At 36.6% G+C, this 22,282-nt stretch overlaps 2 protein-coding genes across 2 annotated transcripts; one reads left to right on the top strand and one right to left on the bottom strand.

Annotated features, from left to right (window-relative positions):
- The first annotated feature begins 1,449 nt into the window (after positions 1–1,449).
- Positions 1,450–13,906, top strand: LOC103719813. Its single transcript, XM_008809224.4, has 3 exons — positions 1,450–1,746; positions 6,703–6,718; positions 13,175–13,906. The coding sequence occupies exons 1-3, from the start codon at positions 1,550–1,552 to the stop codon at positions 13,388–13,390; spliced, it is 429 nt and encodes a 142-aa protein (XP_008807446.2). The 5' UTR covers positions 1,450–1,549; the 3' UTR covers positions 13,391–13,906.
- Positions 8,945–9,341, bottom strand: LOC108511737. The gene is made up of 2 exons (XM_039133381.1): positions 9,219–9,341; positions 8,945–9,022 (listed from the first exon to the last, which is right to left on the bottom strand). The coding sequence occupies exons 1-2, from the start codon at positions 9,339–9,341 to the stop codon at positions 8,945–8,947; spliced, it is 201 nt and encodes a 66-aa protein (XP_038989309.1).
- Positions 13,907–22,282: the final 8,376 nt, after the last annotated feature.

The following is a 22,282-nucleotide window of genomic DNA, read 5'->3' as shown; positions in this document are numbered from 1 at the left end:
TCATGGGCTGAAAAATTGGTGACAGTCATACATCTCTAAGATTAGCGCTGCAGTGCAAAGCATGCACCATGGAGATCCAAACTCCAAACTTACAAGACTTTCTTAGTTCTCAATGTCAAAATACCATGTTGATAAAACCATTGAGTCCAAAGACTTTAGTGCAGCCATCAAGAGAGCCCAGCTGGCATCTTACTTATTTAAATGAGAATGCGAAGCATCAACTTAGAAATATCTTTGAATATAATTTCTTAATGTGGCGACAAGCAATTGACAGGCCACCAAACAAATGAAGCAATGCAAAAGTTCTAGACCTAGGAAAATATATTTGGATGATGTTTCCAAGATGCTAAATCATGTTGTTTAATATATCAATCAATGGTAGGTAATTGAACAATGCATTATATAATCCTTACGTAACTACTTATCTTGTTAATTAAAGCACCGAACATTGAGCTGTTTGCTGCATGGAGGACGGTGAATAATTGAACCGTTGAAACCTTCCAAACTCCTGCCTTCCAAACTGGTACAAACTGGAGAGGACTGGAACTCAATTATTTTGGTACTTTTAACTCCTAGCATGATCAATGCATTGTTGGATGTGACAAACGTGGTGCATTCGAGTGGAGGCAATCACAGCTATTGGGTGTCACAAGTGGCCTTTAATTAGCCAGTCTCATATGGACCACTCGATTCACCCTTGTGGACCCAAAGCCATGAAGGAGCCCTCTCACCAAACATTCAAATCCATGTCTCCCTACAATTACAAGAAGACAAGAAGGTTGTAAAGATGAGGAAATAAAGTTTTTTAGTGGTGGAATTGGTGTGACTGGTAGCTGCAATGGTGGGGTTTTGGATCTTTGTCAGCAGCCTTGATTCTCTTACCTTAAGGGCTTGTTTTGGTTCGCGGGAAAAGAAGAAGGAAAAGTGTGGTCAACGAAAAAGTAATGAGATGCCTCTTGTTTGGTTGGAATTTTCAAAGGAAAGAGAAGAAAAAGTTGTATTCTCATAGGAATATGATTCCCATATTTTATGAAAAAGTCTTTTCCATGAGAAACATGAGAAAGTTACTTTCCCATAAGCCGAAAATCACTCTATTTTTATTTTTTTCTAAAAACGCCCTTCAGCATTAAGGAGACATTAAATATCTAATTTTTATTAAGAATATAATAGAAATTATACATAACTTTACTAGGAAAGTGGATGATCAACCAAACATAAGCATTCTGGAAATCTGTCATTTTTTCATGGCCAACCAAATATACCAAAAATATTTTTTCAGACATCCTTTTCCTATAAATCTACTTTTCAGAAATCATATTCTTAGAAAGAAAAATGTTTTTCATGAACCAAACGAGCCCTAAGCCACTTTCCACCTCACTCCTCACCTTCCATTTCTCCCAACTTTAGCCAAGAAGTCCCATGGGTATATATATATATATAGATAGCATCACCACCTCAAGGAAGTAAAATATGTGTGGAGAGAAGCAGAGCACCATTGAAACAGAGAAAGAGAGACAGAGCTAGAGATCTCTCGGAGAACAAAGAGGAGATGTCGGACTGGGGGCCAGTGTTCATAGCGGCGGTGCTCTTCATTCTTCTCTCACCAGGACTCCTATTCCAGATCCCAGGGAAAAACAGAATAGTGGAGTTTGGCAACTTCCAGACCAGTGGAATCTCTATTCTAGTCCATGCCATCATCTTCTTCGCTCTTGTTGCCATCTTCCTCCTCGCCATCGGCATCCACATGTATCTAGGCTCCTAATTATCCCTCCTCTCTAAAAAAAATTCCCATCTTGGAGCTGTTTCTCAAATGGGTGTTCTTAGTTCAGTGTATTTTCTCCAAAATCTCATTTTGGTGTTGTTTCCTCTATGGTTCCTCTTAGTTCAGTGTCATGTTGTTACTAGTGTTTTTAAGAGTTTTGGTCTCTCTTTGTTCCCTAATGCTGCAGTGTTGTGTAACTGAATAATGGAAAGATCATCTGCATAAAATTTGTTGCTGCTCTCGTTCTTTCAAAAAAAGTAATTTATTGCTGCTCTCATGTCATGTTTAGATGAATTTGTCTGATAGCAACTGGCTTATCCATACACTAGACATTGAATGGATTTTGAGTCCGTACTCTTGATACACTAAGTGGATATTGAGCTTGAATCCAAAGACTTGGTCAAAGTGATTTCAAATATTTTCATCTCTGATATCTTCTTGCTTGCTTCCATGTCTTCCAATCAGTTGTAGCTTTCAATGATGTATTCAACACACTAAAATGAGTTATTCCAGCAATCTTTTTGCGGCTGCTTGTTGGTTTTTTCCGCATTTCGTACTAAGAATTGTCGTGTTCTTGAGTATAGTAATGGTCTGCCAAAAAATTTTATGTTATCAATATATATTTGTTAGATTGCAAATGTACAAATTTAACAACCTATGGAATGACTTCTGCTAGCGAAAATCTAAGAGGAGCACAGATTTGTTGGGACTAGAATATGATGTTAATTTTTTTTTGAAAAAAGAGGGAGATCCATGCAAATTTTAGTTATGTAGTTTCAAATATTTAGAGATGCACCATCCGAGGCTCAAATATCAAATATCTGGTTGCTGTAACAGAGAGGTAACCAATGAGATTAAGTACCAATATTGTCACGGCTCATATTCGGAGCTTGATATGGACGTATTACCAAGAGATACAACCCACAATAATACGAAGCCAACCGTTTTCTTTAGCTTCCAAATTCATCTCAAACAAAATAGAATAAATAGAAATCTAATTTTATTATTTATTAAATACAACCATTATCGGTTCAGAGCTTTTAAATCTAAACATAAATGTCCAACCCATAATCCTCATAATTTAGAAAATTACTAAGCTACAAATTCATAATCAACTAAAGAACTAAAGTTTTGCTATATAGATCATCAAGCTTGGTAGCACGAACTTCAAGCTTGGATCATGCTTCATCCCTACTGATCTTATTCGCCTAGAGAGAGAAATATAAAAATAAAGATTTATGAGCAACACGACTTAGTAAGTAAACCTTTCACCATCTTATCGGATCAAGCATAAGTTTTTTTTTTTTTGCATGAATAGATGCCTCATAAAGTGAAAACAACAATTATTGCAAGATAGAACATCTCATAGTAAGTATCATATGATAAAAAAAGTCATAAAATTAATCATGCATACAATATCATGAATATATCATAAACAAGGTTCCAGTTATATGGCATAAATAAAATCATAAATCATTTACCATTTAACCATATCATTAATCAAATTACTTCTTTCAGACTAAATGCTGAGGTTACTATTATACTTGTGATAGTGTCGTAATCGACATACGCCAACTACTATTATCTATTGGTAGGGTTACCAACTACCATTATCCACTGGTAGGGTCGTATGCCAACTACTATTATTCGCTGGCAAAGTTGTATGCCAACTACTATTACTTGCTGGCATGGTCGTATGAAACTGGATGTCGATCTATACCACTTTTCGGGGCCATATATGGCTATCTCAGAATTTTTTTGTCATAGTCCTTAAAACAATTTTTCCTAAGTCATATGTTCTTAAATTATATTTTTTTGAATCATATATGAATAAAACACTAAAAGGCTTTATAGAGTTTATAGTCCACAAATAAGCATTTAGTAGTAGAATAATCATAAAATTATTATTTTCATAATAAAAAATTCATAAATATGGAGTATATATTCATAAATAGTACTAAATGGTAAAATAATCATGGAGTGTTGTTTCGTAATAAATCATGAGTTTTATAAGATTATATGCTTGATTTTTTATCTTAAGAAAATATGATATCATCAATATTTAATACTATTTTTATATTTTCATAATACCACAAAAAAGTAGAAATTTGAAAACTAATAAGGAGGGTAGGGTTACTTACAAGTTCGAAAATTACTAAGGAGTATAAGACTTACTTACCTCTTCTACCTTAGATCTTTTAACTTCACCAGATAAACTTGTTAAACATATTTAAAAAATATTAAGAGTAAGATTATTTCCTATTTTGTAACTTTAATGAAATAATTTGAGAAGACTTAACTGAGCGTACAGTGGTTTCATGTGGGTTAGATTTAGACGATTCACTTAGTAAATCTCAATCAGGATCAAGATCAATCAACGGTGGTTGGGGGCTCGTTCTTATATATAGAGGTGCTCCTAGGGTCCCTGCGACCCTAAGACTCCTCATCCTGGCGCAAATTGCTAGGGGGAGAGGAGGAAGACCCTAGCTAATACGCGTGGCGAACGCTATTTGCCCCCCTTGGGCCAAGCTTGGGCTGGTCAAATGGACCGGGCCCAGGCAGGCCTTCACAAGTATAGAATAATTTATTAAGGTTTGAACACAATAAGACACTGAGTTGAATATGAAATGACTTTAAACGTGCATATATCTCTTCAATACTACTGAAATACTTTGTTACACTTGGTTTCCTCAATAAACCAATATCGAAAAACTCTGTGATAATTCATCCATTTTTCTTGTGTGCAGAATTTCAGTATGAGCTTATGTGCTTGAAATTTATCATTTGATGAACTATTCGCTCAGTTATCTTTTTCTAAAAAACATATAGCACTGGTGGATGTCTTCTGGATGCTGCTCTTATCCTTATATCATTTAGGCGGTTTGTGCGCAATCTTAGCAATTAAGTCTACCTTTTCTGTTACTTTATATTTGTTTAAGCATCAAGGATTTTTTCCCTTTTTCATTTTCTTCTGCGAAAATGGTGGTGGATAAGAAACTGGTGATAGTTTACTTCTTAAAATTATTTTCAAAGTGGTAATGACAAGAGACAGTTTGATTCATGGTCGCTCTGTAGCTTGCGTCCGTTATTCTTATCTATAATTCTATAATTCCATGCATATACCAAAGTACTCGGTCTTACAGTACAAAGAATTCATCAAAACATCAGTTTGAAAATTTATACAACTTTTCATGAGAAGGATCTTGAGCACCACCGCAATCAAGTAGTCATCAATAGAGGAAATACAATTATAAGACATCCAAGCATAAATGAGGCACATCTGCCCTGGCAGGAGAAGATTAATAACAAGATTTTGTTTTTTATCATTCTTTTTTCTGGAGAACTAAAGATGGAGTGTAGACAATTAAATAGCTTTAAGGCAACCACTTAGAAAAAATTCCTTTTGCAAGAAGTAACATGAAACATTAGAATATTGATATAACATGATATCAGATTAGTTATAGATGTATGCAAAGTTTTGAAAAAAGGCACACTAGGTAATTAGGGATGTAAAGATGTAACACGCCACTTGTACTACAAACTCTCATGTAATATAGTATTAAATCAATATCTTTAATCATTACTCAGTAGCAACATGTTTGAATTCACTATAGAAACTGAAAAATATTTGCCAATATCTCCTATATGTATTGGCAAATTAGCCTCTCTAAATGAAGTTGTATAATTGGTATAAAGAGCTTGATTACTTATACAGAAATAACTTAAGGTTCTCACGTATACATAGAAAAGTACAATCAAAATCCAATTACAAATAACATTAGAAAATCAACTGTTGTCTGAGAGGCAGCCCAACAACACCAAAGGATTAGAAGACTCGAACAGCTGCTGCCTTGTGTCAGGCAGTGGAGAAGGGAGGAGATGAGGAATTTGCCACTGCAAGAGCCTTCATTTATGGTATGCATAGAGTTTATCCCACCCTAACCAAGCCTATTCTTCCTTCTGGTTTGATGAGAGCTTCGATCGACATGCATGTTGAAGCCTGAAAATCAGCGTTAACAACAATACACACCATTACATCAAAAAAATAAAAATAAAAATAAAATAAAGTAGAGCATTAATGGGATGGGATAACACTCATGCCTTTTCCCTGTCTTTTTTTTCTCTCCATCTCAGGCTAGATCTTTTTATGTTTATTTTTACGCGATTTGTGTTTATTTCCACAAACTAGTTCAAGAGGTAGTGTTTATTATAGAGACCTCAGTATTTATTTTTGCAGAGTTAGTACACCCATTTTTTTTCTTTATTTTCGCAATTGTTGTATTTATTCTCATGGACTAGGTTTTATCGTTTTAAGATTAGTATTTATCTCGAACACCTTAGTACTTATTTCTATAAGTTGGGTGGAGAGAGAGAGAGAGAGAGAGAGAGAGAGAGAGATGCTTCTCCAGGGATGGGCATGGGCATGGGCATGGGTGGCACGTCCTATCCCCCACCACCAATCTATATATATGTATGCATATATATATATATATATATATATATATATATATATATATATATATATATATATATATATATATATATATATATATATATATATAGCTCTCATTTTTTCTTAAGTTTTGATGAGATCTTGCTATTAGTAATTCACATAGGCACGACAAGAGATAGATGTCATAACATCAGATGATTTCTTTTTGATGTCTAACCTTAATCCATGAACCTTTATTCAATAAGTCCATGAATTTAAGATGTGTATAGTATTTAGCGTGGATTTAAAGGTGTCATTTGAGGTCAAAGATATAAAGATCATATATCAATTTCCTTTCTACATTTTAGCTCCATGAGAGTAGTTTCTTGTTATAGGTGGTGTTGACATTACGTTATATAGATGCTGTATCTTCATCCAATCATCCATAGTTGAGTTTAGAAGTACTTTCAAGTGATTTTTTTTTCTCAAATTGTAACTGCATATTTAGCTTCAATTTATATCTAGTTATTCATATAATTTATAATCTTATATAAAATAATATTCAAAAGTACTACTTCTGGTGTATGAGCTACTAGAGAAGACATCTTACAAATTAGTTAGAATTAATACCAAGAATTTCAAGTCATTTGCTGACCTATACCCTACATATATAAGTGTGAAGATGCAGTACAAAAATCCCCTTCTTCCCTACCGTGTCAAATTCTACCTTTTTAAGCTTTATATTTGCATGTCTAACAAGTATTAAGTTTATCAATTTTCTCCAATATCTCACTTAAACTTGTATACCATGGTCTGCCGTACCGGTCCGGCCTAGGACCGGTACTGGATCAGCTGAAATCCGGTACCGGTAATTTATTGTTGAAGAACCGGTACGGAACCGGTACGGGATCGATTCGGACCGGTACGGAACCGATTTCATACTGGTCTGGAACGCCACCGGTACGCCGACCGGTACCGGTACGGCGGACCTTGTTCTATTTCTATTACTAACAATTCTTTTTGAAAAATGGCCATCTTTGATGCCACCTGTACTAAATTTATAGTTTTTTTCACAGTTATGATTTATACTTAAAAAATCATGTAAGTTGTACTTCTCACACTAGGCATATGCTCATTAATGCTTAATGCATAACCTAATTCCAATCAATAATAGCAAACATCATGCTAAAAATGAGGTTCCAATTAACATTTTCTAGAGCCTAGTCCATGCGCTCCACATGAGAGATAGAAGAGTACAGATGGTCAAGAAAAGTGGGGAGAAAGTGTAAAAAGGATAGCCTTGGAATACTCAAAAATGTGGACTACACCATTAAGCATTTGCATTTTTTATGTTGAAATGCAAATAAATTGTTAGATCAGTCCATGGCCTTACTTCATCCTGACTTCATTAGGTCCAATTTGACAGGGTTTTCTAGATATACGGTTTGAGTTTTAGTTTGAAATATGATCTATAGATTCTCAAAGGTGTAGCCACACGCCCTTGAGAATTTGCCATACAATATAGGGTGATAAAGTGTCAGGATCAACCTATGACTTGGTTTTGAGCTGATTAGGTCTGACATGACCAAATTCTAAATATATAGGTCGAGTTTGGGTCTGAATTGAAGAAATTGAGTTGGCTTTGGACGTCATATGCTTTCGGACTTGATCTAACATAAGCCTACTGGTGCACTCATTAGGCATAAAATAGCTCCCAAAATTTCCAGCTTAATCTAACTCAATTTAAAATGTTATGTCTCCTGACCCCTCTACAACTTATTTCAGGTTTATAGGTTGAGTATCAGGGCTACTTAATTATTTGTAGACGAAAGGCTCAGTTAAGATTAGTTGTATCATTAGTTATAGCATTTCCCACCAATATTCCTCTTTTTTAAGGAAGTAATTGAGGTTTGTTCCTTGTTGACTAAAAATTTTATTTTCAGTCCTTGATTTGATAGCCATTTTATGTTTCCTCATTGACTTATTCTTAAGTGTGCAAAAACTAGAAATAACAAGTATGATGGAAATAAGTGGGTTCGATTAAACATAAAATAACAACCAAACAAAGGACTAGGTATTAGTTAAGTAGGTGTTTTTCAGTCTCTCTACTTGTAGTCCATCTTATTACTAATTTCTTTGAATTCTCTTGTGATCCATTTTATTCCTAATTTTCCTTGCAGACATGGGATAAATAGTATACTTTCTTGCAGACATGGGATAAATAGTATACTTTCTTTTATCTTGTACTTTACTCAAATTTAAACTAAACCTAATATGGGTGCAAATGCAACAGTTTAGGTTTGGATGATCCAACAAGTCCAAACTATTTTCTACTGATCCGACTCAATCCAATCTACCAGCTTGGTATTGCCTTCATTTTTTGTTTTTATTTTGAAAAAATCTAAAAAGGAAAATGAACTAGATTGAACTACATGTGCAATAAAACTCATTAAATTTTTAAAATTGTTTGTAAAGTTTTTTAAAACTTTTTGAAGCAAAGGTTCATTTCTTTCGGCAAGGATAAAAATAAAAACAAGGAATAGCAGCGGTTTTGTTCATAAACAATCTTCAACATTAATCTTTATAGAGTATTTGACAATATATAGAAAAACAAAAGTTTAAAAACAACATCCACACCCAAAAAAAAAGGATCACATAAGCTCATAAAAGTGGAAAAATAAAAAGAACAGGAAAAACAAGACTGCCACTTTGAGGGCCAATGAAGATGGAACTACGATCTGACACTAGCCTTAAATATAGAGATGAGCTTGCAGAATGACAAGGAACGACATGAGGAGCATGGGCCAGAATGGAGACCCAGGAGTGGCCTAATGTATTTGGGAGCCTAAGGCCGTTTTATCTTTGAGGCCTTCTCTGCAGTGGGCCGGCCTAAGGCGAACTCACATGAGGCTTTTTTTTCTTTCCATTTTGTCTTTGAGGTTTTTCTTACGGTGAGCCTCCTTTAGGTCGGGGCCTTAGGCGACCGTCTCAGTTACCTAAGGATTGGGCCGGCCTTATGGAGACCCAGCTGGTTTTCATGTTCATGAAGTCGACTGGCCGGTGCTTCCCCGGCAACTGAAAGATCACTCCGGGGCTCAGGAATGCAAACAGAGCTGAATCGATGATGGAGGGAGCCCAATCCTTCATGGATAGCACTATATATCCGAGTACCTAAAACGTAGTGGCCAACTTTTCTGAAGTTGATCACCCCCGAAAAACAAGAGCTTAGAGAACTAATGGAGACCTTTGAAGTGTTTGAATTCAAGATGATATATAGAAAAGATGATGATGCTATTGAGATCAGAAGGAAAAGGTACCTAGGATGCCAAAATGCTCATTGCTTGGACAGTAATCTGGGAAAGCTAGAATAGAACAATCATTCCAAGGAATTCACCTTTAATTTTTTTTTTCTTCAAAAAAGTATATGCTACTGTTAACCAAGTGGTGCATTAATAACAAGTTAAATAAAAGATCACAAAGTTTTTGATGGCTTTGAGTAGGTGATACTATAATAATGAAGACCCTGAAATGCGCCTTGCATTACGGAGTGTGAACTATGTTGGGGAGTTCTTTCCATGGTTTGTGTTAACTAAGTAATGCTTGCATGACATTTGATCGATCAAAACTAGCAAAAGGATCGAGTAGTATAACTTAAGAATTTTTACAAATTTTTTGTTAGCATAATTTTAGGGATCACGTAACAACTAGCATCGTCTATAATATTTTTTCTTATTAGCGTGATTCTGTGCCAATCTATATTATTTTTCTTCATTAGGATGATCTCGTTAGAGTGATTTTAGGGATTATATAACAACTTATATTAGTTAGTAATATTTTTTATTGTTAGTGTGATCCTATAACAACCTATATAATTTTCTTTGTATAGAGTTTGTATACAAGTATATATAACCCCTGAGGTGTACCGAATATTCTGGATCAGAGAAATAAAATCTCTTCTCTGTTTTTTTCTCTTATTTTTTTTCTTTTTCTGTAAATATTTTAACATATTATTAGAGCCACCGATTACGTAACCTGCTGCCATCATGTCTTCCGCCTTTGCTGTGGCCATCGTCGTCATGTCTAGAAGCTTTGAAGACCCCCATTGCCGAATTATCGATCTCTGTTTCCAGGTGAATTAACACTCGAAAATTCTCTATTTTTTGGTGGATCCGCAGATTCTCTATTTTCTAATGAATTAATATTGATCTTATTGGTAGATCTGCATATCCTTTATTTCTAGTAGATTACTACCCGAATATTCTTTATTTTCTATGAATCTACAACTCCACCCTACCACTTTTTTTTCCAGCTTCAGATCTTCGGTTGTCTTTCCTCACCATCGCTCGTCCTATTTTCTTTATCTCCAGTTTAGTGTGATCCCATATCAGTCTATATTTTTTTTTTGTATGGAATCTGTACACAAGTATATATAACTCCCGAAATGTACCGAATATTCTGTAACAGAGAAATAAATTCTCTTCTCTCTCTCTTTTTCTCTTATTTTCGTCTTCTTCTACATATATTTTAACATTTTTATATGATATAAAAATATAAATTGATATGTAAATATAAAAAAAATTTAGAATCTTTGGTCAAACTAGACAATGTTTTAGTGCAGCTCATCCAGATCTAGTCGGACGTGCGCCCGATGGTAGAGGAGGCGTCGGTGAAGCTGGCCGCAAAGGCAGAGGAGGAGGAGGATGCGGGCGGTGGAAGGCAAAGGCAAAGGACCAGGCAGTGAGAGGCGAAAGCGGAGGAGGAGGGCGAGGTGGGAGGGGAGGTAGATGCCCGCACCGACAACTTCATCAATCAGTTCCGGCAGCGGCTCGAGCTTTAGCGACTTGACTCCATCGTGAGGTACAAGGGGATGCTCAACCGTGGGGTTGGAAATCGAAGTTAGAAATTATTAGTTTTCGCTTCTTTTGTCGTTAGAAATAGGGGAGAAAAGAAACGTCCTCAAATTGCATCCCTCTATATTATGTTTATGGTTGGGGATGAGGTTAGGTGATATAATTTGTAATTTGTAAATAAAACCCCAGATGGGGTTGGGGATGGGGTTAGGTGAAAGTGATCTCTCTGGCCGGATCAAAACAGAAAGAGTGTCTTTTATCACTATGAGCTTTCCGCTTTCATTCATTCGATACTCATCTGCTTCTATTTCCACTTTCCGTAAGCGAGTCCTGGCTCTTTCGAGCTGCTCAATGGCCCCTCTACGTAATTCTTCCGAATTTCGAATAGTACTCAAGGTCGCGGTATCTTTTTTACTCAAGATTGGGTCTCTATGCCAGGTGTTTTGCCCGTGGCTTCAGGGGGTATTCATGTTTGGCATATGCCTGCCCTGACCGAAAGATTTTGGGATGATTCCGTACTACAGTTTGGCGGAGGAACTTTAGGACACCCTTGGGGAAATGCACCCGGTTTATTCTTTAGGAACAAGCATTTTGTTTTTTTATTCTTTGTCTCTATAAGTCTCCTTTTTCTTTTCGGGAGCAGAGCAGTCACAGAATTGAAATGAAAATGATTGAAGTATTTTTAGAATGGCGATTCCTCACAATCGCTCCTTGTGATGCTGCGGAACCAGCGAAGCTAGGTGGTGCTATTATGGCGGGGGAAGGGTCTACTTCTGCTCCATCGGAATGCTTTTGTGGCAGGTCTTTCTATTACCGATATGGACCTCACTAATGGGTCTCGTTCTGTACCATAAGCGACGGCAGTCTTTAGCGGTCCGGTCATGTGTTCTATGACCATTTCGACGGCTTCGGACTCGGGAATGGCAAAGGACATCTTTGAAGCGACCGATGGAGATCGGTTAACATCATCTTCGAGATGAAACGTTTTCTCCGATTGCTAAAATGACCAATGTCAGATGCATTCTGTCCATAGCAGCGGATGGGAACTTTTTCAGTTAGATGTTCAAAACCTTCATGGTCGTTATAAAGAAAACCGACGTTCCGAAACGTCGACTCATCTTCGGAATCCAGGCAGGGAATTTATTTACAGTTTATTGTAATTTGTAAAAGAAACATCATTGATGAGATTATATGTAATTTATTGTAATTTGTAAAAAAACATTATTAACGTCCAGATGAGATTATATGTTCTTTTGTTGTAGCATCTCATTGATGGAGTTTGTAAAACAAACATATTTCCCGACTTGAATTTTCTGAGCATGTGCTTTTTCATTGGTAATAGACTTCTAATTCTTGAGAGAGTATTGTATATATGAGGTTGCTGCAGAGACCGATGCTTATAAACGTCGGCGGAAGCCAAGATAGTCCGACGCTTTTATGCGTCGGTAAAGCTTCCATTTTTGCCGACGCTTTCAAAAAGCATCGGCAAAAAAAAATTCCACTTTCCTCCTACCGACGCTTTCAAAAGTATCGGCGCTAAAATTACCGACGCTTGTAAGCATCAATATTGACTTTAAAAAACACCGAAAAAAATAAATTTTTTTATAGTAGTAATACTATAATAATAAAGACCCTAAAATGAGCCTTGCATTACCGAGTGTCAACTATGTTTGGGGACTTCTTTCCATGGTTTGTTTTAACTAAGTAATGCTCGCATGACATTTGATCAATCAAAACTAGCAAAAGAACTGAGTAGTGTAAATTAAAATATGTAAATATTTGTATGATATAAAAATATAAATTAATATGTAAATATAAAAAATTTCGGAATCTCTGGTCAAACTAGACCCGCGTCATGTTTTGGTGCAGCAGCCAGTGAAAAGCACGTGAATCTACAGTACTTTGGGAAACGTGAACCTTTCTTAAACGTTGGGTGGTCACACGAGAAAATTAATAAAGAGAACCCGGATTCCAAACGTAACCGGCCCTGGTTTCCGCTCCATTCCTTCTCTTTCTTTATCAACCCCTTCCCTTTGCTCTCCTTTCCTTCTGGTCTCCCTGCAATCTCCTCCCTTTCTTTCTCCAATACCACACCTCTCCTCTCCCGTGTTCTTGGGGTCTCAGGGGGAGAGAAAGATGGCGGACTGGGCGCCGGTGGTGGTGGGGGTGGTGCTGTTCGTGCTGCTGTCGCCGGGGTTGCTGTTCGAGCTCCCTGGGACACACCGGGCGGTGGATTTCGGGGGCTTCCGGACCAACGGGAAGGCCGTCGCCATCCACACTCTCATCTTCTTCGCCGTCTTCACCATCCTCATCCTCGCCCTCCACCTCCACATCTACACCGGCTAATCTAGCTACTTAGGCTTAGGTAATTTCTCACTTATAATTTAATTTTAGCTTTCCATGGCTTGTGAGCACTGCTGCTGATGCTGCTGCTGATGCTGCTGCTGCTGTTGTTGTGATGAATGAAAAGAAGAACAGTCTAATTTTCTCCTTGTCCTCTTTCTTTTGATCCATCTCTGCAAGGGCAAGGGAGTTTCTTTGTGTCTGTTTATGATGCTCCGCCGGAACATGGAAACAGAGGCATGTCACTTGGATGGATGTATGTTGGGCTGCTTTCCATCAATTATTCCATGAGTCCTACTGTGATCATTAGTCATTACTCATGGTGGGCCATGCACCAAATATAGCTGGGGTAGGGTAGTCTGGTCTGGCTTGGTTTGTATCTTTGGCCATTAGGTTCATGCCAACTAGCTTATGTCATATCCAGGACTTGTTTGATCCAGACGATTTTTTTTTTCTTACTAAAGTAATCTTTTAAAAATTTGTTGCTTAAATATATGATATATGAAAAAATAGTTTTTACATATTTAGTTGATTATAGAAAAATCGTACATTGCAGAGTGGCTTATATTTGGTTGAGCATTTATTTTTCTAAAATAATTATATAAAAGGCTTGTTATGCTCCTAATAGAGGAAGATCTTATTCAACTCTATCTAAAAGCTTAAGAATATTTTTGAAAAAAAAAAATCTCAATTTTCAGCTTATGGAAATTGAACTCCCGTATGTTCTATATGTATTTTTCTTTTCCATAAAAAATCTACTTTTCCATCTATCTTCTTCAAAAAATCCAACCAAGCATGAAAAAAAGAGTCCTTGAATCGTGGTGAATGTGGAATGGAGGATTGTGATTCCTTTATTTTATTCTATTTTTTCATACACTTTAATTAAAATATTTCTTTTTTAATTGATGTAGTAATATTCATCTTAAAGAAGGAATGAGATAGAATTTAACCAAGCTTGTTTTATTTATGAAGAAGTACTTGTGTTTTTACAAGACTGCCCTTCAAATGTTCAAATGGTTGCATAGAGGAAACTAGTCTATCAGGTTGTTTTGATTCCAGAGTTAACCTATGTGAAATTGTTCTAACACTAGGCCCAAATACCCGGAAAAAATAAAAAAAACAAACATAAGATAGTCCAAATTGCATTCTTTCGTTCAACTATAATTGTTGAATTAGCAATGTGAAAGCTAACAATAATTGTTGCGACCTAACAACACGCTTGTCTAACGTTTGCAATAAAGTTTTGAGCATATTAATACAAAGACAAACAAAGATAATGCTAATACTTCTACCAAAAAAAAAAAAAAAGGATATTGCTAATACAACTCACTTACTTGAAGGACCAACAAACCCTACGGATCCCTCGGGTCGCAATACGTTAGACTGAGGGTATATATTTTTCCTTTTAATTCAAGAAATATAATGGGGATGCCGCTATGATCGACGTTATTTGATGATCCAGGAGGATTATCATGCTATTATGGACTAGTTTCACCATTTTGAATAGATTTAGATGTAGTGTGGAAGAAAGATCTAATGCATTTAGAATCTAATAATGAAGCGTAATTTCTTGAGTATATAACTTTCTTATACAATGTTCGTTTTCAACATTTCAAGCATCAAAATAAAGTCCTTTCCAAGTACCAAGCATGAAGGGTTAAAAGGATCGTTATGACACTAATGTAAGAGGCGATGATGTTCAGGGACCAAAATGGACCATGTAAGACTTGAAATGGACTAGTTTAAGTAAAATTTTTCTCTTCACTAGTATTTTGAATATATATATATATATATATATATATATATATATATATATATATATATATATATATATATTTCAATTTGGAAGGAATTAGGCAATGAAGCTAGAGATAAAATTGATGTAGCAGTTAAAATCTAATTCTAAGACAAGTTTCACATATGTATATATATGCGTGCATACATAGGCAAAGAACCTAGAGATAAAATTCACGTAGCAGTTAAAATGTAATTCTAGGACAAGTTTCATACATGCATGCTTACATCCATACATACATGAATACCTACATACCTATATATACATGCACACATATATGCGTATACACATAAATGCATGCATAATTTAGAAAAAATTGCTTTCAACTAAGAGAAGAATTCGACTAGAGTTTCGAGAGGTAGACATCACTTATATAAATGGAGATTTTCTGTATCAATTTACATTTAGTTAATAAAAGAAAAAAGAGCTCAAAACTCAAAACTCAAAACTCTGCAGGAAAATTTCATTATGTTGCAAGATGATATAGCATTATTATACAATGTAAAGTGCTTAGATGAACATCTAACATGTTAATTAGGATGCAAAAATCATCAACTTCGGCACAAAATGAATAGCACTCTGCAAATTCATGAATCAAATGCTTAGGTATAATGCTGTAACATGTATTACAATGCCTACAAAAGGACTTGGCACCCGTCATTGACACCCCTTTATTAAGAACTTGGCCAAAATCCAAGAATCTAACTTTATGATGGCACTTTCATCATATTTCTTCGTAAACAAGAAAGAAAAAGAAAGCTCATGAGCTCCAAAGAGACATATGTGCCAAGTGGGAAGCTAGCTGTGGAGCCGCTCTTCTTATTTTGTTTCTACCCTTTATGAACCCAGCCCTCTTACTTTCCGGGACTAAATTATTTACTAATTTTATGATATCATTCTAGTGGCAAGTTTGGTTCGAGTAACAAAGCGTTATTCGGCGACTTGTGGCCGAACTTTATTCTTTAGGCCACTTGTGCTCTAACTTTATTCTTCATTCTATTATTTCTTTTAACAAGTTGGTTGGCAAGTGCATTACATGTGCCAACTATCATATTTAATTTGACCTATAAATAGTTTTTTCCTAACTTATTATTTTATTAATAGATAATTGAGATTCGATGGTGTTGCTGCCAATTCCACAGCGATGATACTGGCTGCTTCTATGGATCTGCAAGACAACAAGAGAAGGTCAGAGAGTTTATTTGTTTGGCACCAATCGAACTCTCTGATTATAGACGGTTTTTTGGTGAGAGGTGAGAAAGAAGGAGGAGTTGGTTGACCGATAGAATAATTCAGCAATTGAATACTGTGTAGTAGAGTGATTATCTTTCGCGGGAGGTCTTCAGGCTTATTAATGGTTGGGATTCCAAATCTCTCACATATCTTAACAAACTAGGAATCGTGCCATAACAAATGTCCATCGGAATGCTTTTGTGGCAGATCTTTCTATTACCAATATGGACCTCACTAATGGGTCTCGTTCTGTACTAGGTATGGATTTATATGAATCTGCTGCATCTTTTCTCTCTAGTGTTGGATCACCTACTAACTACTGCGCTGCGATAAGGATCGAAATATGGCTTTCAAATTAAGTTTCAAATTAGTAGATGCTGCCAAAGGGAGTGGCGATGCCATATGCAAAAAGGAAGAGACTCATAGAATGGCAGAGGCAAATAGAGCTTTTGCACACTTTCGTTAATCCATGAACAGGATCTATATAGACATATAGATCCATGGATACATACATCTCGATCGGAAAAGAATCAAAAGAAAAAGAATCGGACAATATCTTTCTCGAAACAACCAAAAAGGAAAAGAAAGATGAAACATAAATCATGATCAACTAAGCCCTCTTGTGGGCTTGCTTAAGAATAAGAAAGAGGAATCTTATGGAAATATCAGCCGTCTGATATATGATGGAATTGATAGAACCTCATGTGCATTTGAGGGAAAGTGTCGAGCTGCTTCTACCGCAAGAAAGTTCTGTTGGGCTTAGATTAGTTGTCAAGCTAACTGGTTGTTGAGCCGAGATAAGAGGCTTCAGTTCTAAAGGTCTTCTACTTTAGGTCTACTCACTACAGGAAAAGAGGAAAAAGCCGACGCTTAAATACCGACGCTAGGAAGATGCGTCGGTAAGTTTCGTTCCCGCGCCAAATTTTACCAACGCTTTTAATGAGCATTGGCAATTTGAAAAATAGGACGACGCTTAAAAGCGTCGTCGTAGGCCTCGAGCTAACATCATGTTGCAAAGCGTGTGGAGTGCATGGACGACCCTTTAAAGCGTCGTTGTTGTTGCCTAAGATGACACTTATAAGGGTCGTTGAATGTGAACCCTAAAACGACGCTTATAAGCGTCGGCGAAGGCGAAGCCCTTTCCAAACCTAGCGCCCGACCCCAAGCCCTCATTCTTGCCCTAGCTACTCCTCGAGCCTCCTCATTCTCCTCTCTGATGCCGCCCTAGCCCTCGTCTTCCTCCTCTCCGGCGTTGCCTTAGCCCCCGTCTTCCTCCTCTCCGGCATCGACCGACCGACCTCAACCCCCTCCGCTCGAGGTATTTTTCTTCTCCTCCCTTCTCTCCCTCCTTCTTGCTTGTTCTCCTCCTCTTCTTCGTGTGTTCGTGGGTTGTTTTTCCTTCTTTAATTTGTTCTCTTGCCCTCAAGCCGTGATCGAGCTTCGCCTCTGCCCGAGGATCTTCTCCTCCTCCCTCCTCTTCGGCATCGATCGACCGGCCTCAAGTCCCAATCGATTGAGGGCCGCCTCCGCCCGCAGTATTGCACTATGCATCATCAATTGCTTTTGGTGTTTTGATATCTACAAGAATAGGAGTTATAATGATAAATCAATATGGAATGATTTGTTCAAATCTGCTTGATTCGTTGGCCTGGCCTCTTCTTGTTAGGTTCCTCATTTATTGTTTGATACTCTATGGTCAGTGTTGTTTCATTGAATGCTAACGCCGCAGATAGAGTTAGATTAAGACAGATTAAATGGAAGTCCTCTTTTATGTTGCCTAATCTAGAAAAAAGCATAAGAATGCTCTTGGGAAAACACCTAATTGATGTCATGCTGGAACTTTGTGAGAACTACCACAAGCACAAGTCTTACTGTTTAACGATTTTGTTTTAATTAATACTTTGGTTTTAATTAGACTTGCAGTTAATGTTCAACTCAATCAGATGATTATTTTTCTAAAAAATCGTTAATTTAAATGTTTATGGTGCTACCGTAGGGTCCAACAGTAAGGCACGTTTGGCATGATAACCTGTTATTTTTTGGCATTTGGAAAGCCTGTGAAATCCAAGTGTTCCTTGAAAAACTTTGAACTGGAAATCTTTAAAAACAAAGACTCCATTTTAATGAAACTGATGAGACTAGTCCCCTCCATATTGTCAGGGGTAAAAAAAAAATCTACCAAAAGAAGCTTGTACGCAGAAAATAATTGAATAAAGCATGGTGGAGAAATCAGTAGTGGTCCTTTTAAGTTGCCTTCAATGGCAATGCTATCCTGCTAGACAGTTGAAAAACTTTAGTAGGAATATTTTAAAAGAAACCTTCATTTATTTAATGAAACTGGTGAGACTGATCCCTCCCTATTTCTCAAAAAAAAAAAATCTATAAAAAAATCTTGTAGGCAGAAGATGGAACACATAAACTGCCTTGGGAGAAATGAGTAGCGGTGCCTTAAAGCTGCCTTATATGTCAATGCCATCCTTATAAACAGTTGAAAAACTTTAAGCTGAAAATCTTACAAGAAACTGTCATCGAGAAATGAGCATCGGTAGCTATTGAGGTGGTAGCTCAGTGAAACTAAGCCTTACTTTCAATCAAGTGGTTCCGATTTCGAAACGCGCGGACGTCAATTAAATTGTGGAGACCGAATGCTCCCTACTCGGATACGTAGTCTGGAAGGGCTTATTGATCCTCTGGTAGCCTTGGTGCTAGGTATGATGTACTCACACGGAGGACAACTGTGCTGGAGCCCAAAAGGATAATGAGCCGAGCCCATAGATGGAGAGGGTATGAGTAAAATCGGCCGGCGTGTCTAACATACGGTCATTTCTGCCCGCATTGAACATTCTTCTGGTGGGATGGGAGCCTAGTGGAGGCTGCTACGCAGGGGTGAGCTTGTCTCTTTTTTCTCTCTTTTTTTTTGTTTCAGAAAAAAAAAAGAAGAAGAAAGAGTACCGGTCTTTTTAAGTTGTCTTGTGAGTAGTCTTTTTTTTTTTTTTTTTTTCTTTTTTTTTACCAAAGCGAGGAGGGTGCAAGGGGCAATCTCGTTGACCTCAGATCTAGTGAGAACGAGTCAACCATAGATTGCGGCTGTGATGGGTTACCACTACTGTGACCTTTATGGTGGCAAAAGCTTGCCCTGCCTTCACGTTGAGGTCTGCTCATTATAATACAACAACAAGCACAAGTCCTACTGTGACCTTAACTAGCTTGTTGTTTTAGATTGCAGATGATAAAGATCTTTGTTGATTTGACTCAGTCAAACTTAGTTATCAGTGTGGTAACATCACACCAGTCTGATTTTTTTTTTATACCATAATTTTATTTATCTTTTTTTATATAAATTGCAGTTCAATCGGTATTCTAATAGAATGGACAAAAGTTAGATAAATAAGTTGAGATGTAGTACCGAATATTTGGATGGAGTTCAAAATTTCATTAAGTTTGCTTTTTGAGAAATCTAATATGAACGAGAAGATTTTATGTTTATATCAAAAATGTGTAAACAGATCTGCTCTTGAACCCAAAATGGTTGAAGAACATTTGGTGATGAATGGTTTTCTAAAGGATTATACTGAATGGGTACTTTATGGAGAGTCCATATTGCCGTCTCCATGTAACCAACCTTCCTATCTAGAACACACCTTTAATTTTGGATCTAGCAACATGGAACGAAATTCTGTAGGAGAAGATGATATAAGGGACTTACTTAAAGATGCTCTTAGACATAGTATTAGAAATTTAACAGATTTTAGTGGAGGACAACAAGAAGACATAATAGGTGATCAGTGTACTGTTATTAATCAGTCCATGCATGTTGAGGAATCTATACAATCTGATGACATAGCTCGTTATGATAACTTGGTGAAAGATTGTGATTAAGAACTGTATCCGGGTTGTAAGAATTTTATGAAGATTTTTTTCTTCTGCATTTATTACATTTGAAATATTTGAATGGGTGGTCCAGCAAGTCTTTTACTATTCTTCTTCAATTATTAAAGGATGCATTTTCGGAAGGTATTACTTTGCCATCATCTTCATATGAAGCCAAAAAACTAATAAAAGAGTTGGATGTTGGATACGAGAAGATAAACAGTTGTACGAATGACTGCATTTTATATCGCGGTAAAAATATCAACCAAGAGTCGTGCTGAATATGTGGAACTTCATGATGGAAAAAACATAAAGAAGACGAGAATGATTCATTGACTGAAGTGGATGCTGTACCAACTAAGAAAAAACCGACTAAAATTTTGAGGTATTTTTCTCTTATACCAAGATTGAAATTTTTTTTTGCATCACCGAAGACCGCTTCCTCGATGAGATGGCATGACGAAGGCCGTACAAAGGATGAAATGTTACGACACCCAACGGATAGTCCCGCATGGAAAGCATTTAATGACAGGCATCCCGAATTTGCTTCTGATGTTCGCAGTATTAAGCTAGGTTTAGCTATTGATGGGTTTAATCCATTCCGAACGATGAGCTCAACATACAGCACTTGGCCAGTTATTTTGATTCCATATAATTTGCCACCATGGATGTGTATAAAACAGTATTCAGTAATTCTGTCAATGGTTATTCCAGGTGACAAGGGCCCAAGTAATAATATTGATGTTTTTCTACAACCTCTAATAGAGGAATTGAGACAATTATGGGAAGGTATTGATGCATTTGATGCTTTCGCTGGCCAAAATTTTAAATTGTTTGATGCATATTTGGACCATCAATAATTTTTCTGCATATGTTAATTTATCTGGTTGGAGCACTAAGGGGCGTATTGCATGTCTTTCTTGTGGAGATTTAACCCACTCATATTGGTTAAAATATGGAGGAAAGTTCTGTTATATGGGCCATCGTCGATGGTTAGAAGCAAACCATCCATTTCGATTTCAGAAAGACTTGTTTGATAGTACCATAGAGTTGCGATCTGCCCCTATTCCACCAACTGGAACTGAAGTCTTTAAACAAATGCATGGCACCAATTATATACCGGGTAAGGTCTCTCAATGTTAAGAAGAGGGGAAGCAGAGGTTGCTGAGGATGCTGATAACTTTTTTGAGAATGAAGAAAGATTAATAGTAGAGGTTGCTGAGGATGCTAACAACTTTTTTGAGAATGAAGACAACGTATATGGTCAGGAAAATGATGATGACTCAATGGCAGCATCTACACAGAAACAACTATGAAAAAAAAGGAGCATTTTCTTTGATTTATCTTATTGAAAGTATAATCTTTCTCGACATAATCTTGATGTGATGCATATAAAGAAGAACATTTATGATAACCTGATTGGAACATTGTTAAATCTTGATGGAAAGACGAAAGATAACTTGAAAGCGCATCTTGATTTGAAAGATATGGGCATAAGATAAGAGCTTCATTCAAAAGAGCTTGCCAGTGATAAATTTCATACACCTCCTACATGTTATACAATGTCTACTCAAGAGAAAGATCTTTTTCTAACGGTTCTGAAAAATATGAAGGTTCTTGATGGGTACTCATTGAATATTTCACGATGCGTAAATTTCAAAAAGCAAAAACTTTCAAATCTTAAAAGTTGCGATTGTCATATTTTGATGCAAGATATCTTTCCATTGGCTTTAAGATCGTCAATGCTGAAACAAGTTTCCGCAATTATTTTTTAGTTGTCATCATTCTTTAAGGCATTATGTTGAAAAGTTCTTGATCCTAAAGAGCTTGATCAATTGGAGTCTAATATTGCACTTACACCTTGCCATATAGAAAAGATCTTTTCTCCTGAGTTTTTCACTATTATGGTTCATCTACTCATCCACTTAGCGGCGGAAGCTAAACTTGGTGGATCGGTTCACTACCGATAGATGTATCCTATTGAGAGGTAATTTTTC

This window comes from Phoenix dactylifera, chromosome 14, assembly GCF_009389715.1.
Source record: "Phoenix dactylifera cultivar Barhee BC4 chromosome 14, palm_55x_up_171113_PBpolish2nd_filt_p, whole genome shotgun sequence".
Classification (NCBI taxonomy): Eukaryota; Viridiplantae; Streptophyta; class Magnoliopsida; order Arecales; family Arecaceae; genus Phoenix; species Phoenix dactylifera.
This window is presented reverse-complemented; position numbering and strand designations above follow the sequence as displayed.

Coding starts and splice junctions, on each gene's coding strand:
- LOC103719813 (XM_008809224.4), top strand. CDS start 1,550: ATGTCGGACTGGGGGCCAGTGTTCATAGCGGCGGTGCTCTTCATTCTT.
- LOC108511737 (XM_039133381.1), bottom strand. CDS start 9,341: ATGAAGGATTGGGCTCCCTCCATCATCGATTCAGCTCTGTTTGCATTC. Junction 9,023..9,218: donor TGAACATGAAAACCAGCTGG/GTCTCCATAAGG, acceptor CAAATACATTAG/GCCACTCCTGGGTCTCCATT.